The 18808-nt window shown below is 32.2% G+C and overlaps 1 protein-coding gene across 2 annotated transcripts in view; it reads right to left on the reverse strand.

Moving 5' to 3' along the window:
* Window positions 1-653: 653 nt before the first annotated feature.
* The window catches only part of LOC129231844 (homeobox protein abdominal-B-like), a 41710-nt gene continuing 23555 nt past the window's right edge, over window positions 654-18808 (reverse strand). For both annotated transcript variants that reach the window (XM_054866225.1, XM_054866226.1), the window contains one exon: window positions 654-11790. In XM_054866225.1, coding sequence (XP_054722200.1) covers window positions 11462-11790 — 329 coding nt within the window. In that variant the 3' untranslated portion in view covers window positions 654-11461. The remainder of the gene's footprint in view (window positions 11791-18808) is intronic.

Below are 18808 nucleotides of genomic sequence, written 5' to 3' on the forward strand. Positions count from 1 at the left end.
ACCAGACATACTCGACAGTGACTTACTTCCTCTGTACAGAGTGTTTCTTGCCATCGTTATAAAGAACGAAATCCAAAAAGTTATGGATGCTGTTAGGGATGTTGAGGTTCTCCTTTTGCTTATTTTGTGTGGACGATTTGGTCCTATGATACTCCAGCAGGTTCATGTAACATTTCCAACTTTCCTTGAACAAATCTCTCTGTGAATTTCCATTATGGGCTGATGAAACTGAACTGATGGTAAACATTCATAGGACTAATTGTCATGTTTTTAGTTTGTGTGCAAAACCTTCAGACGTTGGGCTATCCTATAATCTCTATAAATTAGTAAAAATCGTAAACACCAGATATTTGGGGATCTCTATGGATTCTAGTTTCTAAGTGGAACAGTCAAATTAATAGAATGGAGGATTTCTGAATCAATCTCTCAAAAATACTTGTAGGCATAAACTGGGGCACCATATGGGGGCATCAATGATAAGTTTTCTCTTCCAAGGTACCTGTACCTAAACTCAATTTAAAAGCAGTCTAGTCTCTCGTCATGACGCTAAACAATGTTCCCAAATAATCTCTAGATATTTTCTTACGATTCTGATTATAATTTAATACACTTTGTCATTTATTGAGGACAAGAAAACAAACATTTGTGTCACAGATCAACTTTTATTTCCGTACTTCACAACATATACATATATATCACACTCAATACGTGATATAATTATGTACATATATATATATGAATATTTATACAAAAATGAAGTAATTTTTTCAATGAATGTAACTGAGTTTGAAACATTTTATTTTGTTTCAGAAAGTATAAAAATCTTTGTATATCTGCTTAAATAAGGTACTTATCATTGCACACTTTATAAACAAGAGCAGATTTTCTAATCATGATAACAATTCCAGTAACGATTGCAAATTCGATGGAAATTTTATTTCCATACAAATGAACAAAAACAACGTTTATCAAAAAGAGGTAATCTTCCCGTAAATTAATTCATACCATGGATTGCACGAATAATGCTGCAAACAGTTTTGAGTGATGATAAAGAAACTAAAAACCCTTGAACTTGAATTTTCCAAGACAAGAAAAAAACTCTTTATTAGTTTAAGTTAATTGATTGAACTTAATTAAAACTCCATTGAAAAACTTAGTTTTTGTAATCTCAACGATTGGATTAATTTTGAAACGCTAGTTGTTATGATCTCAACGATTGAATTAATTTTGAAACGCTAGTTGTTACGATCTCAACGATTGAATTAATTTTGAACCGCTAGTTGCGATCTCAACGATTGAATTAATTTTGAAACAATACATCATAAAATGTTCTTCTTTGAAATTCAGTTTCGAAATGATTGTTTGGGTTTGCTTAACGTAGCGAATTAGTTTGTTAGGTATGCTTTACAAGTTTTCAGATAGAAATAATCCACGCAATTTTAATGCCCGTATCTTAAGAGCTTGAAACATTAAGGAACCAAAATTAGATAAAGTTAAACTTTTTTTCGTAAAATAATAAAAAGTTCAGATCTACTCATTCGTAATTACATTATGAAGCTTTCTGAGAACTAAAGTTGATCAAGTTAATACAGCTTTATCTGTCTGAACCTACAAAATCTTTAGTTTTATAGTAAACTTTACTAAAGGATACATAAAATCGATAAATGCAAATTCAGATTACTGAATAAAAGTAGAGCTGTTTTAAGCGGGAGTAATTGTGCAAGGTGTCTAAAAAAAGTCCTTCACACATTTAAAAAGTTCATAGAAAAGCAGCAAATTGTCGTATGAATACACGGTTTGCACTAGAAATCCTGCGAGGTTACCGAATGTTTTTGTGTTAATCTGGGTCAAATTGTGTAGCATTGCTAGTATTGAAGATCTGAAGATACGAATTATCCAAGTAGCACAAACTATTCCGCACTCCATGCTAGCTAGAACATGAAATGAACTTGAGTTACGTTCAGATGTGGTTCACGCACCAAACGGTACACACATTGAACTCATTGCTTTCTGTTTAATAAAATGTTAAAACACCTAATACTATTTCGTTTGTTTTTCTTGCTGGGACGGTACGGTGCCACTTTTTAACACAATTTGGAAGTTTTTTTTTCTTTTAATTTTTTATTTATTATTTATTTTTTATTTATTTATTTATTTTTTTTTTTTTTTTCACTTTTCACCATGTCACAAAATATTCGTGACCTTGTGAAGTATTATTGCATAAACCACATATTCATGCGACAATGTGTAGCTATTCTATTGAATTTTTTATATGAATTTTCAAACATCCTGTGTAACTATATTTAAAAATGTGGTTCATTCAAAACTGATTGCAGAGAAAAGTCTGATTGCCAGCAGCCCATGTTCATATTTACATATACACACACAGAAAGAGAAATTCATTACTATAAAATACCATGCGTTATTTGGAAGAAAATTGAATTCACTTGTCGTCTTCAGGTATTTTATGTTAAAAAAAAAAAAAAAGAGCAACAATACTAAATTAGAATGTGCATGAGAAACATAATCAAAATAATAATGAGATCACATATTCAAACATTAAGGTACAGTAAAAAAAACTACGAGAACATTTTAAAAATAGCATTTGATAGTGATGCTTCCTGAATATTTTTATATCTTATAATATAATAAATTACAATAGATTTGCTAGGTAAGTTTCCAATGAGATTTTTACATACTAAATATAAAAACAATTATGTTTTAGATCAAGAACTATTGTATTTAAATATTTAAGCGCTACTCAATCATTTTAGGTGTTTCAGATTATTGAAGCCAAAAAGGAAAAGGAAAAACACTAAAAAACAAAGCCAAAACGTAGCAAAAGTGAAACCAGATTTTCAAGAGTTGTCTGGTATCAATACACGAATAATGTGGTCATAGCTTTTATGTAAAAATATTGACCAAACTAATTAATCATTTTAATGAAACGCAAACAGGATGTCAAATACGTTCATCTCAAATTCATATGTACCCAAAAGCTATAAATAGTCCAGGGTGTTAGAAAAACGTTCAACTACTAAAAAAACTACCGAAACATAAATAAGTATAGCTCCTTTGTTGGACCGCATTTCCCATCAAATTTAGTAGAATTACATGAATCCACGTTAAAAAAATATATATATATATATATATATATATATATATATATATATAATTATCTATTATTCAAAAAATAAGGTTGTAAAAAATTATACATATCTCCAATAAGCTGACAGCATTTTTATAAATAAATAATATTAGTGAGAATTGCCGAAAAATTTACACTTCTTCAAAAAAAAAAATGTCCAAAAATATGCATTATATAGACAGTTGATGCTGCCAAAGATTGTAGATATACAGAAATTATTTTCGGCCACAATAATAGATATTGAAGTCACATTTTGATGTTTTTACTAATAGTAGCTGTTCTATATAAAAGAACAATGTTACTTCAGTTTGGATACTGTAAACAGCAATTGATTGTCGATGAACATAGAAAAACTTAACAGCAAAGGGGTGTAAGTACCAATATTCGAATTTTGGAGATAACTAGTAAAAATAGTAGACGAAACTCTCTTCTGTTTCGGGGCAAGAGATCAAAACTAGTTAAAATGGTAGACGAAACTTTCTTTTATTTTGGGGTAAGATATCATACTAATAATTCTAGTAGGAGCTGCTGTACAGCGTGATTTAGGAACCACATTTCACCTACCTAGTGCATGAACTTTGCATGCCATAGGCGGCTTGCACGGGGGGGGGGGAGGGGTGTCTATTTTAAGAGTAAAGGGGCATTGCCCTTCCATTTTACTAAGTTAAAAATTCTGTACCTCAGAGACAGAAGGGATTAGAAGTAATTTATTAACAGATAAAATTTTTAAAGATCTGGTTGTCTTTTGCTACACTTGAAAACTAAGGGATCTTTCAATATAGTCTACATAAACATGGTAATTACAGCCATTATTAAGCCCACTTATGCAAATAAAATTGCACAAACTTGTTTTGTGGTTACAAAGAATCTCTTTTTCAAATGCACAAGATGTGAACTTAGCAAAACTCATGTAAGAAGAGAAAAAGCCAGTTATCTATTGTATTTTCATCCACATAGCTTACATCATTTGCATGAAAAAAGGAGTTCCTTGTAATGATGAAACCTGGAATGCATCAGTTACTAATTGCTCTAAAGAAATTAGGAGCTAGGAACTTAAGCCTGCAAAATGAGGCGAAAGAAGACAGAATCGAATAACAAGAAAAATCATAAAAGTATACGGGGTAATTGAGAACAACGCGGAAATACTTTTATTGGGTGGTAGAAACATCTAAACAAGCAAGAATATATCGTCGCCTTAACGCCGCAGTTGGACATCATACTGTTATTCCTGGGATTAGATATATTACTGTTGCTCTGAGGCGAAGATATAGAGACTTAAAATCGTAAACTCAAAGTTGACCTGCACATAAAGCCAGAAACTGACTGATGTAAAATTGTTTTAGTGAGATAAATTTCATACATGTTTCACATCAGTCAGTTTCTGGCTCGTGCGCATGTAGCGCTGTAACATTGAGTTCGCTCCACGTAAGTTCCTTACATATCCTTGCTTGTTTAGATGTTTTCTAATACCCAGTAAGATATTCCCATGTCGTTAAGACTCACGCTGTATACAAACTTTCAATGCCATTGGAAATTCATTTTCAAAATTACAGGGTAAAATTTCTTGGAAATGTAAGGCTTCAGACGAAAAATTGAAACGAAGAGTAGTTTCTGTTCAAATCGAATTTTTCAAACCGTTACTAAAGTAAATGTTCTAATTGATGACCTTCAGCATCCCTCATTTTCTCAGTACGAATCAAGACTGATTTCCTACTTCGCATCTAAGCATCCAGTAAGATTTCTGCATCTACTAATTGAATTTTAACTCAAACTGTGTCCAACTAACATGGCTTACGACGATACACCCTCAGAAGAAGTAGAGCAACAAATGTATAATGATAAAATGCTCCAACCACTCAGGAAACCAAACCCATTATGTCTCGGCGAACACCTCTCACTTTCTTCATTGTCACGTGACAGGTCTATGTACTTCCTTCGGGGCAACAGTTCAATGAGGTTCACAATGGTTTAATGCTGTTAACTTAAACTATACTGAGCGTTTTTTGCCAACAAACCGATATGTAAATTTCGAGCACCGTTCAAGTTTGGCGTCATGAGGGATTGTCAGGTCACCATTTAAAAAAACTTTATCACGTGATATTCCAACAAAACTCTGTTTCATGAAGTGTGGTAATAAATCCTTTCTCTGTCAAATGTCTGCTCTAAGGGTACATCTTATATTTTAATGGGCCCCACAGTTATAAATTGAATAGCGTAAGATACGAAAACGCAAGGGAAATCAGACTTCTTATGTGTTCTATGTATGCAGTTGTCTTGTTAAGTTTTATTAGTTATGGGCGCTCATTGTTATGACAGAGAAGTGAGGTGAACTCATGTTTGTAATAAAACTCATTACCGTACACTGCACTGAAAAGGTTTAGGTTTTTTCTCTTAGTGCTTTCTAAATCGAAAATCCAATTGCACATTTATTTTTTATTGGATTGTTGACCTCCCAGAAATTAAACCTTGTACATTTGACAAGTTTTTCATGAATTTCCAATGCGTGTACATATTGTGAAACAACCTGCATATGTGTTACCAAAAAATAAGCAAGAAATATGAACTCTAAATTTGTAAGACGAAAATAAAACAGTTCGCCATTCAACATAGTTATATGCTTCATAGAAAACTTTGAACAACGCTTTAAAAAAATGTAATCAATAACTTAGAATGTATAATTCTCAATACAAAAAACAACTCTCCCATTAGGGTTTGTCAACCCTAGAAATTAAGTGGTCCATTTTTTTTTCCAGGAAACAACCAGAAAATGGTGTTATACAGTTGAGCCTCACAAACTCGATCGTTCGCGTGTAAATTGGCATCCTAAAAAACATATTTTTTTTAATGAAAAAGGTTTCAAAATTTTATATTTTGAATTTTATATTTTGAAACAAAATTTTATATTTTGAAACGTTCGCAGGAGTTGCTTCAACTTGCTTTTTAGTATTATATATTGCTTCCCACACAGAGAGAAACCTTTATTTTTCCATGACATAAATATTTGTTCTGATAATGCCAGGAAATTGATATGTTAAAGTATTAACCACCTGTTCAAACTATAGGTCTCATTTTAGATTCAATTATCTGAAAGTTCCGCATTTTACAAACTCGTCACAGATTCGATACATATCATGCCGAGTTTGTGAGACTCGATTAGCAGTTTTGTAAGTGCAGTCACTTCAGAAATTATGCATTCCAATTAATAATCGAAACAAAAACTATGATTTGTCTATAGGAAATTTATCAAAAGTACCTCTTATATCCCTCACAGAGGACAACAGTGGTGCATCTCAAAAATTTGAAAAACATAAATTATTTGCTTAAAGTCTAAAATTAATGCTCTTTCTTGTCACAAAACTCGCAAAGTTATTTTCGTATAAACGATATAATCAATGATGACACATCAATAAAGTTTCCTAACTTAAAAAATTTCCAAACTCTACAAAAACCAATAGGTAAACTTAAGATTATAAATGTTTTGCGCACGTTGTAGTATTTGAGAATAAATGAATTAACAGTAGTATATTGCGTAAAACCTTGATTTTCTCCAATGCTGTTTCTTGTCTCTTTTTTTCTTTTGAGATGTGCTACTATTGTCGTCGGGGAGAGATATTTTCTTTATATTTTTTGAATTGCTACTTAATGCAGGTTATTCCCTGAAAATCAACAAATACATTCATTTTTTCATCTAAAAACGAAAACTGAAACAGAAGGGCCTGGGGGGGGGAAGCATGAATTTTTGACAAATTTTGCTTTGTTTAGAGGTTGGTTAAAGAAAATAGCTTCATAAAATATATACTTAGAAACGTAACCTTAACTTCAGTGAAACAAACAAACAAACATAACCTTTTTCCTATATATTACTATGTACAAATAATTTATTATTTTATTAAAATTCTGCCATGAACAAATGTAAGTAAATTCGGAATTTATTATTTTTAATGAACATTTCACCGTTGTGTATTTATTTGAACACATTTATATACATCAATTTCTCAAATTTAGACACTTCAAAGTAATGCAACAACAAATATGAATCCACATCAAGATTAGAGCGTGACGCCACCAAGACAAAAAAAAAAAAAAAAAAAACACGAGTGGAAATTCGGTTGTCCAGGACATGCGCAGAAGCTGTTTCGTCTCTATGACGTAATGCTCTAGTCTACATACGATTCAAAATTCAGTTATGCTTAAGCATGTAATTAATTTTCAAATTATGACTTAAAATATGCATTTGTATGCAGATTAAATAAAGTTATTTTTAAAATATTCTTGAATACAAAACTTTGAGTACAAATCTTATTACAAATTCACGCATATTTTCATCAACGAAAATTCCTGTTTTAACGTTAATATCTAGATCAAGATAATGAATTCCAGGTTTAAGTCATTAATACAAACATATTCATATATTGCTTTGAAGTAGGATGCTTATATTAAAAACCAATCAATATTCACATGAAATATCTTTCAAGTCGATTGAAGACAGAAGTGTAACCATTTGAAGGGTACATGTACTGAAATAAGCTCGTATTGTGAAATCTATATGTCTCAGTAATTGAGGAAGAAAAATGGGCGATCACTCTTTTTTATAGTATTACCATATTAATTTTACCTTTATAGTTAAAGACACATGCTAAATAACACTGTGATTACTTTAGTAAATTAGAATGTACATCATTTCTGTTTGTCTTTTAGAGCAATGAATTTGAAACTACATTAATAAAACTTTTGGTTATAAAAGAAAGTATAACTGGTTCTACATACATGATTTGGTTTAAAACTTTGAATAAAAAGAGTGAACTATTATCCTACCAGTATCCCAACTATTGCCCTTAGGTAGATATTTGATAAAAGTATTTGAAAATATGTTATTGCAAGAACATATTATTTAATTGTCGCTGACTGGTCAAATCAACATGAAAATTGCATACAAATGTTTCAGACGTACAATGAGCCCATTCTTCAGTTCACGACCAAGCTATAAGACCGAAATGGCAAACTTGTTGCATGGCATAGAACGAAAAATTCCTCATAGATATGAAACACATTTGTGCATTGTGTTCCAAAGTCCAATCTGCTCATTACTACACTGCTTCTATTCAGTTGAGTATAAATCAACCTGACCTTTCAAAAACAGAATTGGTGTGGCAAAATATAATTATCGAAAACGGCAAATATAATAGTTTATCACATTAATTCAAACTTTTTCATTTTTGTTTAGTGACATAATGAAATACTCGTATTGTAACTCAAATGGCAAATAAACAAATGTTTTCACAGGTTGATATCGTAATCGTTTCGTTTAAATTTAATGAGTCAGTTAATCTAACAAATCTACGAAAACCAATCTTTCGCTACAGATTATGAATTGTTTAAATAACTCTTGCGATTCAAAAACGAATGTCTTACTTTTTTTTTAAACCGCGGTATTGTGCTTTCTCAAAATATTTCTTATACTCAAGTTGCTTCGCGTGCAACCTTGCTTCAGAACTTGGTTTTAAATAAAAATTACTTGTAAAATGTGTATCAAATATTGTAACATATTGTATTTTACCAAATTAAAATTTCAATAATGAGCAGTAGTTTTTCAAGCTTGTAGCAAACAAGCGAGAAGCCTCCTCTATGAAGCCATTTTGACTAATTGTGTGTATCACTCTATACTGTGCTCCCGGGAAAGATAGACTAGATGTAAACAAAGAAATGCGCCATCTGGAGACTGCAAACACGTGTTAGGTTTAGAGAAGAACAAATTGGTGCTTAGCAGACGGCGAATGCCTCGTAGGTTTGGTTTTTTGAGCAATAACGATTGCTTATTGTTCTCATTTGACTGTTTTGATGTCCTATCTTTTTATTTTCCCCTCCGCACCCTGTCACCGTCGACCGGCTCCTCACGATGCTGCTCCTAGAGCGAAAGCCGTCTCCAGGTTGCATCCATGTCCTACACACACGCGCATACATACGCAGCTACACACACACACACGCACGCACACACACATACACTCAACTACCCACACATTCATGCCTGCACACTGACACAAACACATATGCCTACACACACATACACATACCCCCCCACACACACACACATACACACATTCATATACACAACTACCCACACATTTATGCCAGCACACAGACAAACACACATGCCTACACACACATACACATACCCCTACACACAAACACACATACCCCACACACAAACACACGCGCCTACATACACACACTTGTGATTGTGAAAAACATAATTTGAATTCAAAATGTCAAAATTCAAATTATTATTATTTTTTTATTCCAGGGAAAATTCCCAAAATTAGCCACAATGACTAACCATCTGGCAACCTATTTGTTTACTTTCGGTCCATCCTTTCGGTGAACACAGAGTAGTTCATAATCCTCCTGTGTATAAATCACAACATAAATGTTGGGCAATCAAGATTTTTAAATGCTATGTAATGTAACAGATTTCTTATATTTTGTTTATATTCATTTAATTTTCCTCCAAAATACGTGTTGAAGGTCTAGTTCACATAAGTTTCAAAAACACTGCTCTAAAATTAAAAAAAAAAAAAAAAAAATTTTGCTGCAGTACTGAAAATTATCTCTTTCCAAAAAATATTTGTATTATACAATGTAATTTTATGTACTTCCAAATTTCAGTTTCTCTTGAGAAGTTATAAGAAACATTTTGGAAAAAAAAAAACAGAAAAATGAAGAAAAACAGATATAAAATGTTTCGTATGCGTATGAATTTATATCTAGATGGCACTATAAAAATATCAAATATTCCTTGCGTTCAAATGTGCTTCAGTGACATAATTTCAGCTGACAGTTTTATATAAGAGAATATAGAATTATCTTATGATACCTGTGTTGCAACTAGGATAATCACTGGAACATATGACTTTCTTTGAACAGTTTTTGCTTCTTTTGCATGTGCCTATATTCAGAAACGGCAAACTCTGAGTTTTCTTGTACAAATTTAATGCACACATATTCCACTGTTTGAGGTTATGAAATAAGATTAATAAAAAATCTATTCAAAACTGCCAGTCCAAAGCTTCCTGCGCTTTCATCTAGCTCTGAGTTCCTTTGTACAGTGAAGATTGGTAACTTTGTACATTGAGTATATATTTTGTACATACCAAGTAGACTCGCAAAATACACGTTTATATCCCTGAATAACTGCAATCCAAAGTATCATCTAAATAAACTTTCCGTTATTTTTTGTGGACAATTATGGCAATCGTTTTTTAGCACTTCGGCTTTTGTGCTAAAAACTGGTTATTGTTCTTCTTTTGTGCTCTTTCGAAAATGAAGATCAGATTTCGATGTCATTTATTAGATGACCAGCTTTGGCACGTTGTGTTGTTATTACTAGGAATTATTGGATGAGGTAAAATTCGTGGTAAAGAATTTTTCTTATTGCACTTAAAATAAATTTGCTATATCATAAACCAGGAAGGATTTTGACGTTAAAATGTACGCTAAGGGCCTTATTCTAGTAAAAGGTCGGTAGCAATTCGCTTCGGATTGACGTCATAGTACCTCATTCAAGCCGTCTTCACATAGAAACTCCGGAAACGGTTTGAGGGAGGAGTTATGACGTCAACCAGAAGCGGAATGATATCGATTTTTTAAAATCTGGATCATGGTCCTAATTATTGTGTGCGTATATTTCGTCAGATTTATTGTTCAAAATTTTTTCAAAGTATACCATGAGGGAATATGTTTTCAGCTTCTTTCTTCTTCACTCGAAGAAACGTTTGATATGTTATGCTTTATTATTGTGGAAATATTACTAAAAGGTTAAAAATAATAGTTTTAATACTTTTTTTTTTACGAGCAATTGATATAGCACTTGAATATTACTAATATCATTCTAAGTTAAGACCCTAGAAACTATATCATGCTTACACAAAACAGTTTTTTCCCTTTTAATTTTTATTGGCTTAGAATGACTGTTCCGTTGTCATTCGCGGGGTTTATAACTTTTACGCAAAACACCTGAAAATGAAAAATGAATGATTTCCGTAATCGTTTTAATTTTGCCGGCCTATAACAATGACATTAAGAATAAATTAATGTTATAAGACAAAATGTCAGGAATACGTGAAAATAACCTATCACTTTCCAAGCCACATTTAATGAACAAATATTTTTGTCATATCAAAGGAAAAAAATTCTCTCTACGAAATATTTACCTCGCCCAAAACGAGTCCTCATGACAACACAACGTATCTATAAGAAAATCAGTTTTCCGACAATTTGGCGAAAATACCACACACATGGCTTTCAGTTCTGAATTAGTTACGCGCTAAGTTTGGCTGCAGCATTTGTATGTTGACTATTACTGCTGTTATTGGCTGTATTTGTATTGTTTTGGTTATTTTCTGTATTCCGCTGACTGGTCTTTTTACTTTTCATTCTCCGGTTCTGAAACCAGATCTTGACTTGTCGCTCTGTGAGGTTCAAGTTTCTTGCCAATTCCCAGCGCTTTTGTTTTGAAACGTACGCGTTGAACAGGAACTCTTTTTCCAACTCCAGAGTCTGAAACTTAGAGTAAGGTTTCCTCTTCTTCCGTACAGTCACCGTACCTGTCCATTCCAAAGGGTTGGTTGTGGTCATAGGCTCACCTCCTGCAAAGGTAAGACAGATAAATTAATTTTTTGAAAATCTTTTTCACCACTACAACTACATATCTGTTTCTCATCACAGGGGTGCATATCCCCCAAAGTTTGGGCGCAACCACCTCAAATATTACGGAACACCCCCAAAACGAGATTAAAAACCCTCTAAAATTGCTCCCTCCCGCTAAAAAAATCAATAGCTAAGTCTGGGCCATGCTCCCCCTTCGTGCGCCTCTGCCTGTTTCGTTAAACTCCTCAATGCAAGAATCAGTTCCTTGGCACGAAGGAAATAGTGAATAGTGGTAAAATTTGATAAATTTGGTTAGTAGCCACAGGCGGACAAACAAAAAATTTAGTGGTCACTGTTTTAACTTCTAGTAACTTTCCGTTGGTTACTAGCTATTTTTTTTAATGCTTATAGTGCTTAAAAGTAGCAGTTAAAGCTTAAAAGTAGCGCTTATATTCATAGTGTAAGATGCTTATAATGCTTTAAAAAATAAAATGAAACGATAATTGATGTATACAAGACTAGATAACAATTGAGTAGATATCTACAGGAATTCAGTTTTACAGTACTGCCGTGCTAAGTGCAAAAGTCGTATCTGCAGTTGAGTTCAAAATGAGAAATTCCCGTTTAAAGTTTTGCGTCTCTCCATGTATTTGATTTAGCTGCAGCTTTTTCAGAATTTTTTCCTTTTTTTTTTTAAATATTTCTCTTTGACAACTGACCATGATGAGAAACGTGGTGACCGTAACTCAATTTTGGTAAAAAGTGCAGATACAACTTTTGTGCTTAGCACGGCAGAATACTTCTAGGAGTTTCAAGCACTTTTATCAATTCTAATGACTTTTAACGAAAATTACAAGTAAACAATTTTTGCAACAAAAAGGGCTATTGAAAATAAGAGAATTTTGAAGAAAATATTACTGGCTACATTTGCTCATTTACCCCTTACGCGGCAAACAGCGAACATTACTTTTTATCTTTACCTCCAGTCAGTAATTCCCTCAAAAAACTTTTGATTAGTCTTCTGATCTTTAATTCATATTAATACCGATTAACTTTCAGCTAACACATTCCAACCAGTAAAAACTAATTTCCCTGCAGTCCCATTTTATCATTCGCCGGTCAAATTTGACATTTGATGTAAGAAAGAATCATTGAAGGTACAATTAAAAAAAAAAGTTTTAAAGAATCAGTTATAAAACATACACACTACTTTTTTTTTAAATACTTAAAGTTGATTCAGAGAAAGGAATGCCATAAATAAGGAAAAGTACGGAATGCGCCCACATGCATCATAGCATCAAACGTTTTCATTTTTCTTTGTTTGTTGTTTTTTTGCTAATTTAAACTTATTTTAAACTTATCAGTGCGAAAGTAGAGCATAACATTTATTTTGTTGACTTGTGGTATTGGTTTTCGCTAAACGAACAAAGATAAAATTTCACTTTAAAGAATGTTTTAAGTTTACTTTTAAACCGGTATAAATTCGAAGAAAATTATAAAAAGATTGTTCTTTTGACGTATACACTGAAAATACAAAATTATAAAAAAAAGTTTCATTTTTAGTTATACAGAAGTTTCTCATAAAAAGATAATTGATTGCCCTTTTTTATTTTTTCTTCAAACGTCAATTACAATCGTCTCTTATCAAAGATGTGATCCATGAAAATAAAAAGTTTTTTTTTTCATACATCAACTAATGATGGAAATAAAATGTCTTTAAGAAACATGCACATAAACATGAAATAGTATCGTTTTATTATTATTATTATTTTAATTTAATCATTTGCAATGGAGAGGATTTTTGAAACAAAATCAACATGCGGTGAAATATATCAACTAGATTCATGTCCCAATTAAAATATTGCATTGTCCAAGGTCTAACACCTTTTCGGGAATTTATATAGCATATTAATAGGATAGTCAATCCTATTAATAGGATAGTCATCTTAAGGATAGTCAATCCTTAAAAACACTAAAATTCACGGGGAACCAGGTATGTTAACTTCTGGAGTGCTTAGATGTTCAACCATTCTTTTAAAATATTTATTGGGGCGCAGAGCATCCTATACCTTAAGCAAGCAAAAGAAAAGAGAAATCTTATTTTTTTCCCTCTTTCTTAAATAATAAACAACAGCTTCAGCAATTTTAGTCTTTTGGGGACCCCTTAAAATCTGGTGCCCTAGGTCAGGGCCTAGTTGGCCTTTTCGGGAATCATGCCCAAACTAGACTTCACGCTTATTGAACTTAAATAGTTTAATTTGGAATTTGGATTTTTTAAATGAATTACGAAACTTAATTTATTAATGAATACCCAGAATGAGCTAAAACGAACCAAAATGCTGTCAATGCGGATTTTTACGTGCGACAGAAAATCTATTCTACCACCTCATTTCAAATAATTTTAATTTCATATGAAACTTTACAATGCTTCTTAAAGGAGAAAGAGTTTCTTAACAATTTGCCCATTGAGATAACCTCTAAATGTGACCATTCCCGCGTTTATATAATAAGTAGCAGAAAAGCAGATAAGTTATAGAAAAACTCTTATGCTTTATTAAGTAGCAGAAAAACTCTTATCAGTCAAATTGATTAAAGTTTAACAACACTTTACTTTCCTGATTTTCAAAACAACATTGATGACTAAAAAAGCAGGTGTTCGAGCCGTTAGACAATCCGTGCTTTTTGATTCTTCAGTCAACCGCTATGTGCTATGACGTAATATTTAGTGATATCTTTATGTTATTATTTTTTTAAGTCGTTACAGACACTAAACTCTTTAGACGGAACATCCGTGTCTGAGGCGAATATATTTTGGGATTAATGGTTATAGGGGGCGCTGAGTTTGAAGGTTTAGTCGGTATGAACACGCCAAGTGCGATGTCAAAAGCAAAATTAAAAAAGTTCTCTATATAGTACATTACTTGTTTTGAATTAAACTAAACAAACCTTCCTAAAAATCACTGAACCTGATAGGGGAGAAACGCGATTAAAAAAAAGTACTCATCTCCGAGTCGGATTTTCCTCAAAACAGGAAGAAAAAAAATACATATATTCCATTCAAAAGGTTAACTCATAATGTTTTATTCAAATAAAAATTGAAGTTTATAATCAAAAACTACAATTTTCTTCAATTAAATTTAATACTATTGCGATGGAAGTTTTTACAAAGAAGTCATGTTACAGAAGCCAAACGTTAACTAATTATGAAACTTTCTTTTTTTTTGGAGGGGGGGGGGGGTGAAAATCTACTCAATCGATTACTAATGATTTTGGTTGAATCTAAATTTTATGTAAACTGCATTTCAATAATAAGTTTATGAAAATTGATAATAAGGTGTGTTGAATGTGCTTCGAATGGTAAATTAGAGTTATTTAACTAAATATGAAAATCAATTATGACACAAGTAAAATGTATTTCATGCTTATTCACTACAGCGTGATAATCTAAAAGTGGATTATCAGAGCGGATATGAACAAATTATTTCCTTGTTAGACATTTTGACTAACCTCCTATATTTCATGGTTGATCTTCAGTGTTGTCCACCAATAAAATATAATTCAGACTCACCTGATTTTGGCGAATCTCCGAGACATTACTTCGAATGGGGACCGAAATGCAAAGTTTTCGTACTTACCCGATTATGATATTGATGATTAAGATTCATGTCGACTAAATTGACTGAGTATGATTAAATGAAACCCATATTTTCAAATGGATTGAAATAAGGGCTTGCAATTAATATTGATCTGAATTTCCTAGATATATTAGTCAAAATCATGACAATTAAAATTCCGTTTGACTAAAAGAATTATATTTACTAAAGGTTTTTTTTTTCTTTTGAAAATATTGGTGGACAATTCAATGCTTTCTTATGATTTATTTTAGAAAATATTAAGTCTTTGTTTTTGAATTGGCTGCCCGAAGAACAAGAAAGAATTGAACTAATGTATTTCGTTTATGAATGCTTCAAAAAGCTGATGCATTTAGCCTTCATTTTCAGTAAATAGGGCATCGGATACAAAAAAACTTGCCCAGAACGTTTGCTCCTAAAGCATTTGCATTAATATCCATTAAGGTGTTTATTAGTCTAAAATATGCTTTTTAGACTAATTAAAAAGAATTCTATTTGCATAGACTTTGGTGTGATTGATACCTATTGTGGATATATTTGGATTTCCACCAATCTGTGGATATATTTGGAGATTATTTGTAGTTGAAAGTTTGCTTTTGCATGAATTGGTATAGTAACAAATATCCTACAAGTGCGCAACTTGCTGTGCATAATTAATTCTGAACGAAGAATGAATTATTGCAATGTTATAAGGAATGCAAATAAGAGTGTTCTGAGATTGAAATGAGTCTCCCATGTACTTCGAAAACAAACTCATTTTTAATGTCAGTGTCTAAATTTTGTTCTTTTGACTTGGCAATTTTCTTTGAAAAATGAAATAAATCAGCGTTTGAAACGTAAAATTACATCCCCCCCTCTGAAACAGATATTTGTAAAGGAGCTGTTCAGTTGTCAATAACTATTATAACTGTTGAATATGATTCAGGTACTGATTTAACCATTTGTTAATGCATTAAGAACTATACATTTAATACTTTCACTAATAAGATTGCAAATATATTTTTAGAGTGAATGGGACGTGGAAGTGAATGGAATGAATTGTAATTTAAAATGTCCCTGTCAGTTTTTTTTTCCTTTTGCCCCCTTTTTTTTTTTTTGAATGTTTCTAGGCATCATATAAGTAACAAATATTCTGTGTGGGTGGGTGTGATTCCTATACAAAATCTTCCGTTCAAAATAGTGCCTCATTATCCCCATACGTGTTGGGGATTGAAAACTTAAAATATTATTATTTTTATGCTTATTATTATAAAGTACAAATGATTTCCATTCAAATTTTAATTTTTAAATGATATAGTCAAGTATATAATGTATTGAGCGATTGAGAAAAATCTCATATTAAAGGGGGGATGTAAATGTGAAAGAAAAAAAAAACAGATTCTCTTTACTACCCCTCCTATGTAAAGAACGAAATGGTTAGAAATAAGAGCTGTAACTAAGTTTAAAGTCTTGAATCTTACATTCAAATGTACTGTTAGTAATATAGCCTTAAAATTTTAACAGAATCTAATAAAAACCGTCCACTTCAATGAATATAAACTAGAAAGTGGTTTTAAAATATTCAGCATGGTTTTCATTTAAAGTTATCTGAAAATATTATGGATCGTAGAAAAAAAGTTATCCCCCCCCCCCTCCCGGAATATTTTGAATTCGAATTAAGTCTAAGAAGGTTGTGGTATGCGGTGGAAAGGAAAACTGTTTTAATGCCACTCCAGGAAGGTCCTTGTCAGGGGAGACCTTGTTGAGGAGAAAACTTTGTCCTTGTCCTTAACGGGACATGAGGGGGTTCTTTCTCTGAGGACTTCTGTAGGGGGTAGTAAAGGGTTCGCGTTTGGCTTAGCAATGGGATGGCAAACCAGTGGAGCTTGTGCTACAGTGTGGCACGGAAGAATATTAAGAGTGGCACGCGACGACTTATTGAACAATTTTAAAAAATGAGAAATTAATATCATTTTCTTTGGAGGACTTTGTTAAACTCTAAAAATCCAACTCATATTTGAAGAAAATCATTGAATTGGTGATTAATTTATATTTTATTATAAATATAGGTATGCATTAGTAATTGATTACATTTGTTAAACTTTTATATATCCATAAAAAAAGTAAGTTTCATGTCATTCTAAAACATTGTATTCCATTTCCCAAGTCGCGCTTGAGTTGTGCAAGTTACAGCTGTAGAATAACGTCAGGGAAAAAATATGAACATACTTTTAAAATCTCTCCAATATTTTTGAATGCTTCTTTTAGGTAAATATGTCAGCAACTAATATGTCAAATTGAAAACCGTATCGATTAAATTGTTTGAAAGAAAAAAAAACTACTTGAAAATGAAAGAAGTAATTGCCGAAATAAATAATGCGTGTCTTTTGTCTCTTTATTATTCATGTCTGTGTAATTTCAACGCAAAACCTATAGTTCTAGTGTCATTATTGCCTGATTTATATAAGACTGTTGTGAATCATTAGATTAAAACTATTAAATAAGCGAGTTTCAGTATCTTAGGTACAAAGCATAATTACTTGGAATGACATTAATTAGTACTCAAAAGCTCTTTTGATTTTCAATACAAAAATACACATAAAAAAAGAACTTCTATTGGCTTCTGCACATACTTCCTACTCTAGTATGACACCCTACTGTATTTTTATATTATTTCCTAACCATGAAAATTTCGCCATTCCATATTCTTGGTGGATTTTGAAAACGAATTATTCATACTAATATTTCGGTTAATCGAAGTACTTTAAAATTGAGAAGAAAAGCAAAACAAATGTTTTACGCAGCAAAAATTAGTTATCCAGATCAATACGTAATATTTTTTAACTACGCTTTTTTCCAAAAAATAAAAAAAAAACGAACTAAGCGTCTAAATGACTGATTTTATTGAAATTAAATATGTGCACAGCACACTCACAAAATCATCGAAACATCAAGTACTTCAAGGCCACAGGATATATCAACCGCTAACAACTACGCATTGTATATACACATTAGTAGTTTTTGAAACTCCTCCTAGCGACGATGCATGTGTCGATACGTCTAGGTAAGAAGTGATTAACACTTCTGATGTCATCGTTACTTTTGAAACCTGTGTGTGTGTGTGCAACCCTATCTGATCCGGACTGTCAATGTCTCCCAAATAAATACTGGTATCGTCAGATACAGGACATTCAGGGGAATCCATTCCGCCCTTTCTCATCCCTCTTAACCTAAAGGGCCCAGAGATATAAATTGAAAAAATGTCTACAGGACATACAGGGGGAAAAAATCATTAAAATCATCAACTGTCACCCTCCGCAGGCGGCATTAAGCCACCGCAGCTGTGAATGGGAATTGGCGTGCGAAGCGAGCAAGGGTGAAGCCTCCTGGTTTTGTCATAGATATT

Source organism: Uloborus diversus, chromosome 10, assembly GCF_026930045.1.
Source record: "Uloborus diversus isolate 005 chromosome 10, Udiv.v.3.1, whole genome shotgun sequence".
NCBI lineage: Eukaryota > Metazoa > Arthropoda > Arachnida > Araneae > Uloboridae > Uloborus > Uloborus diversus.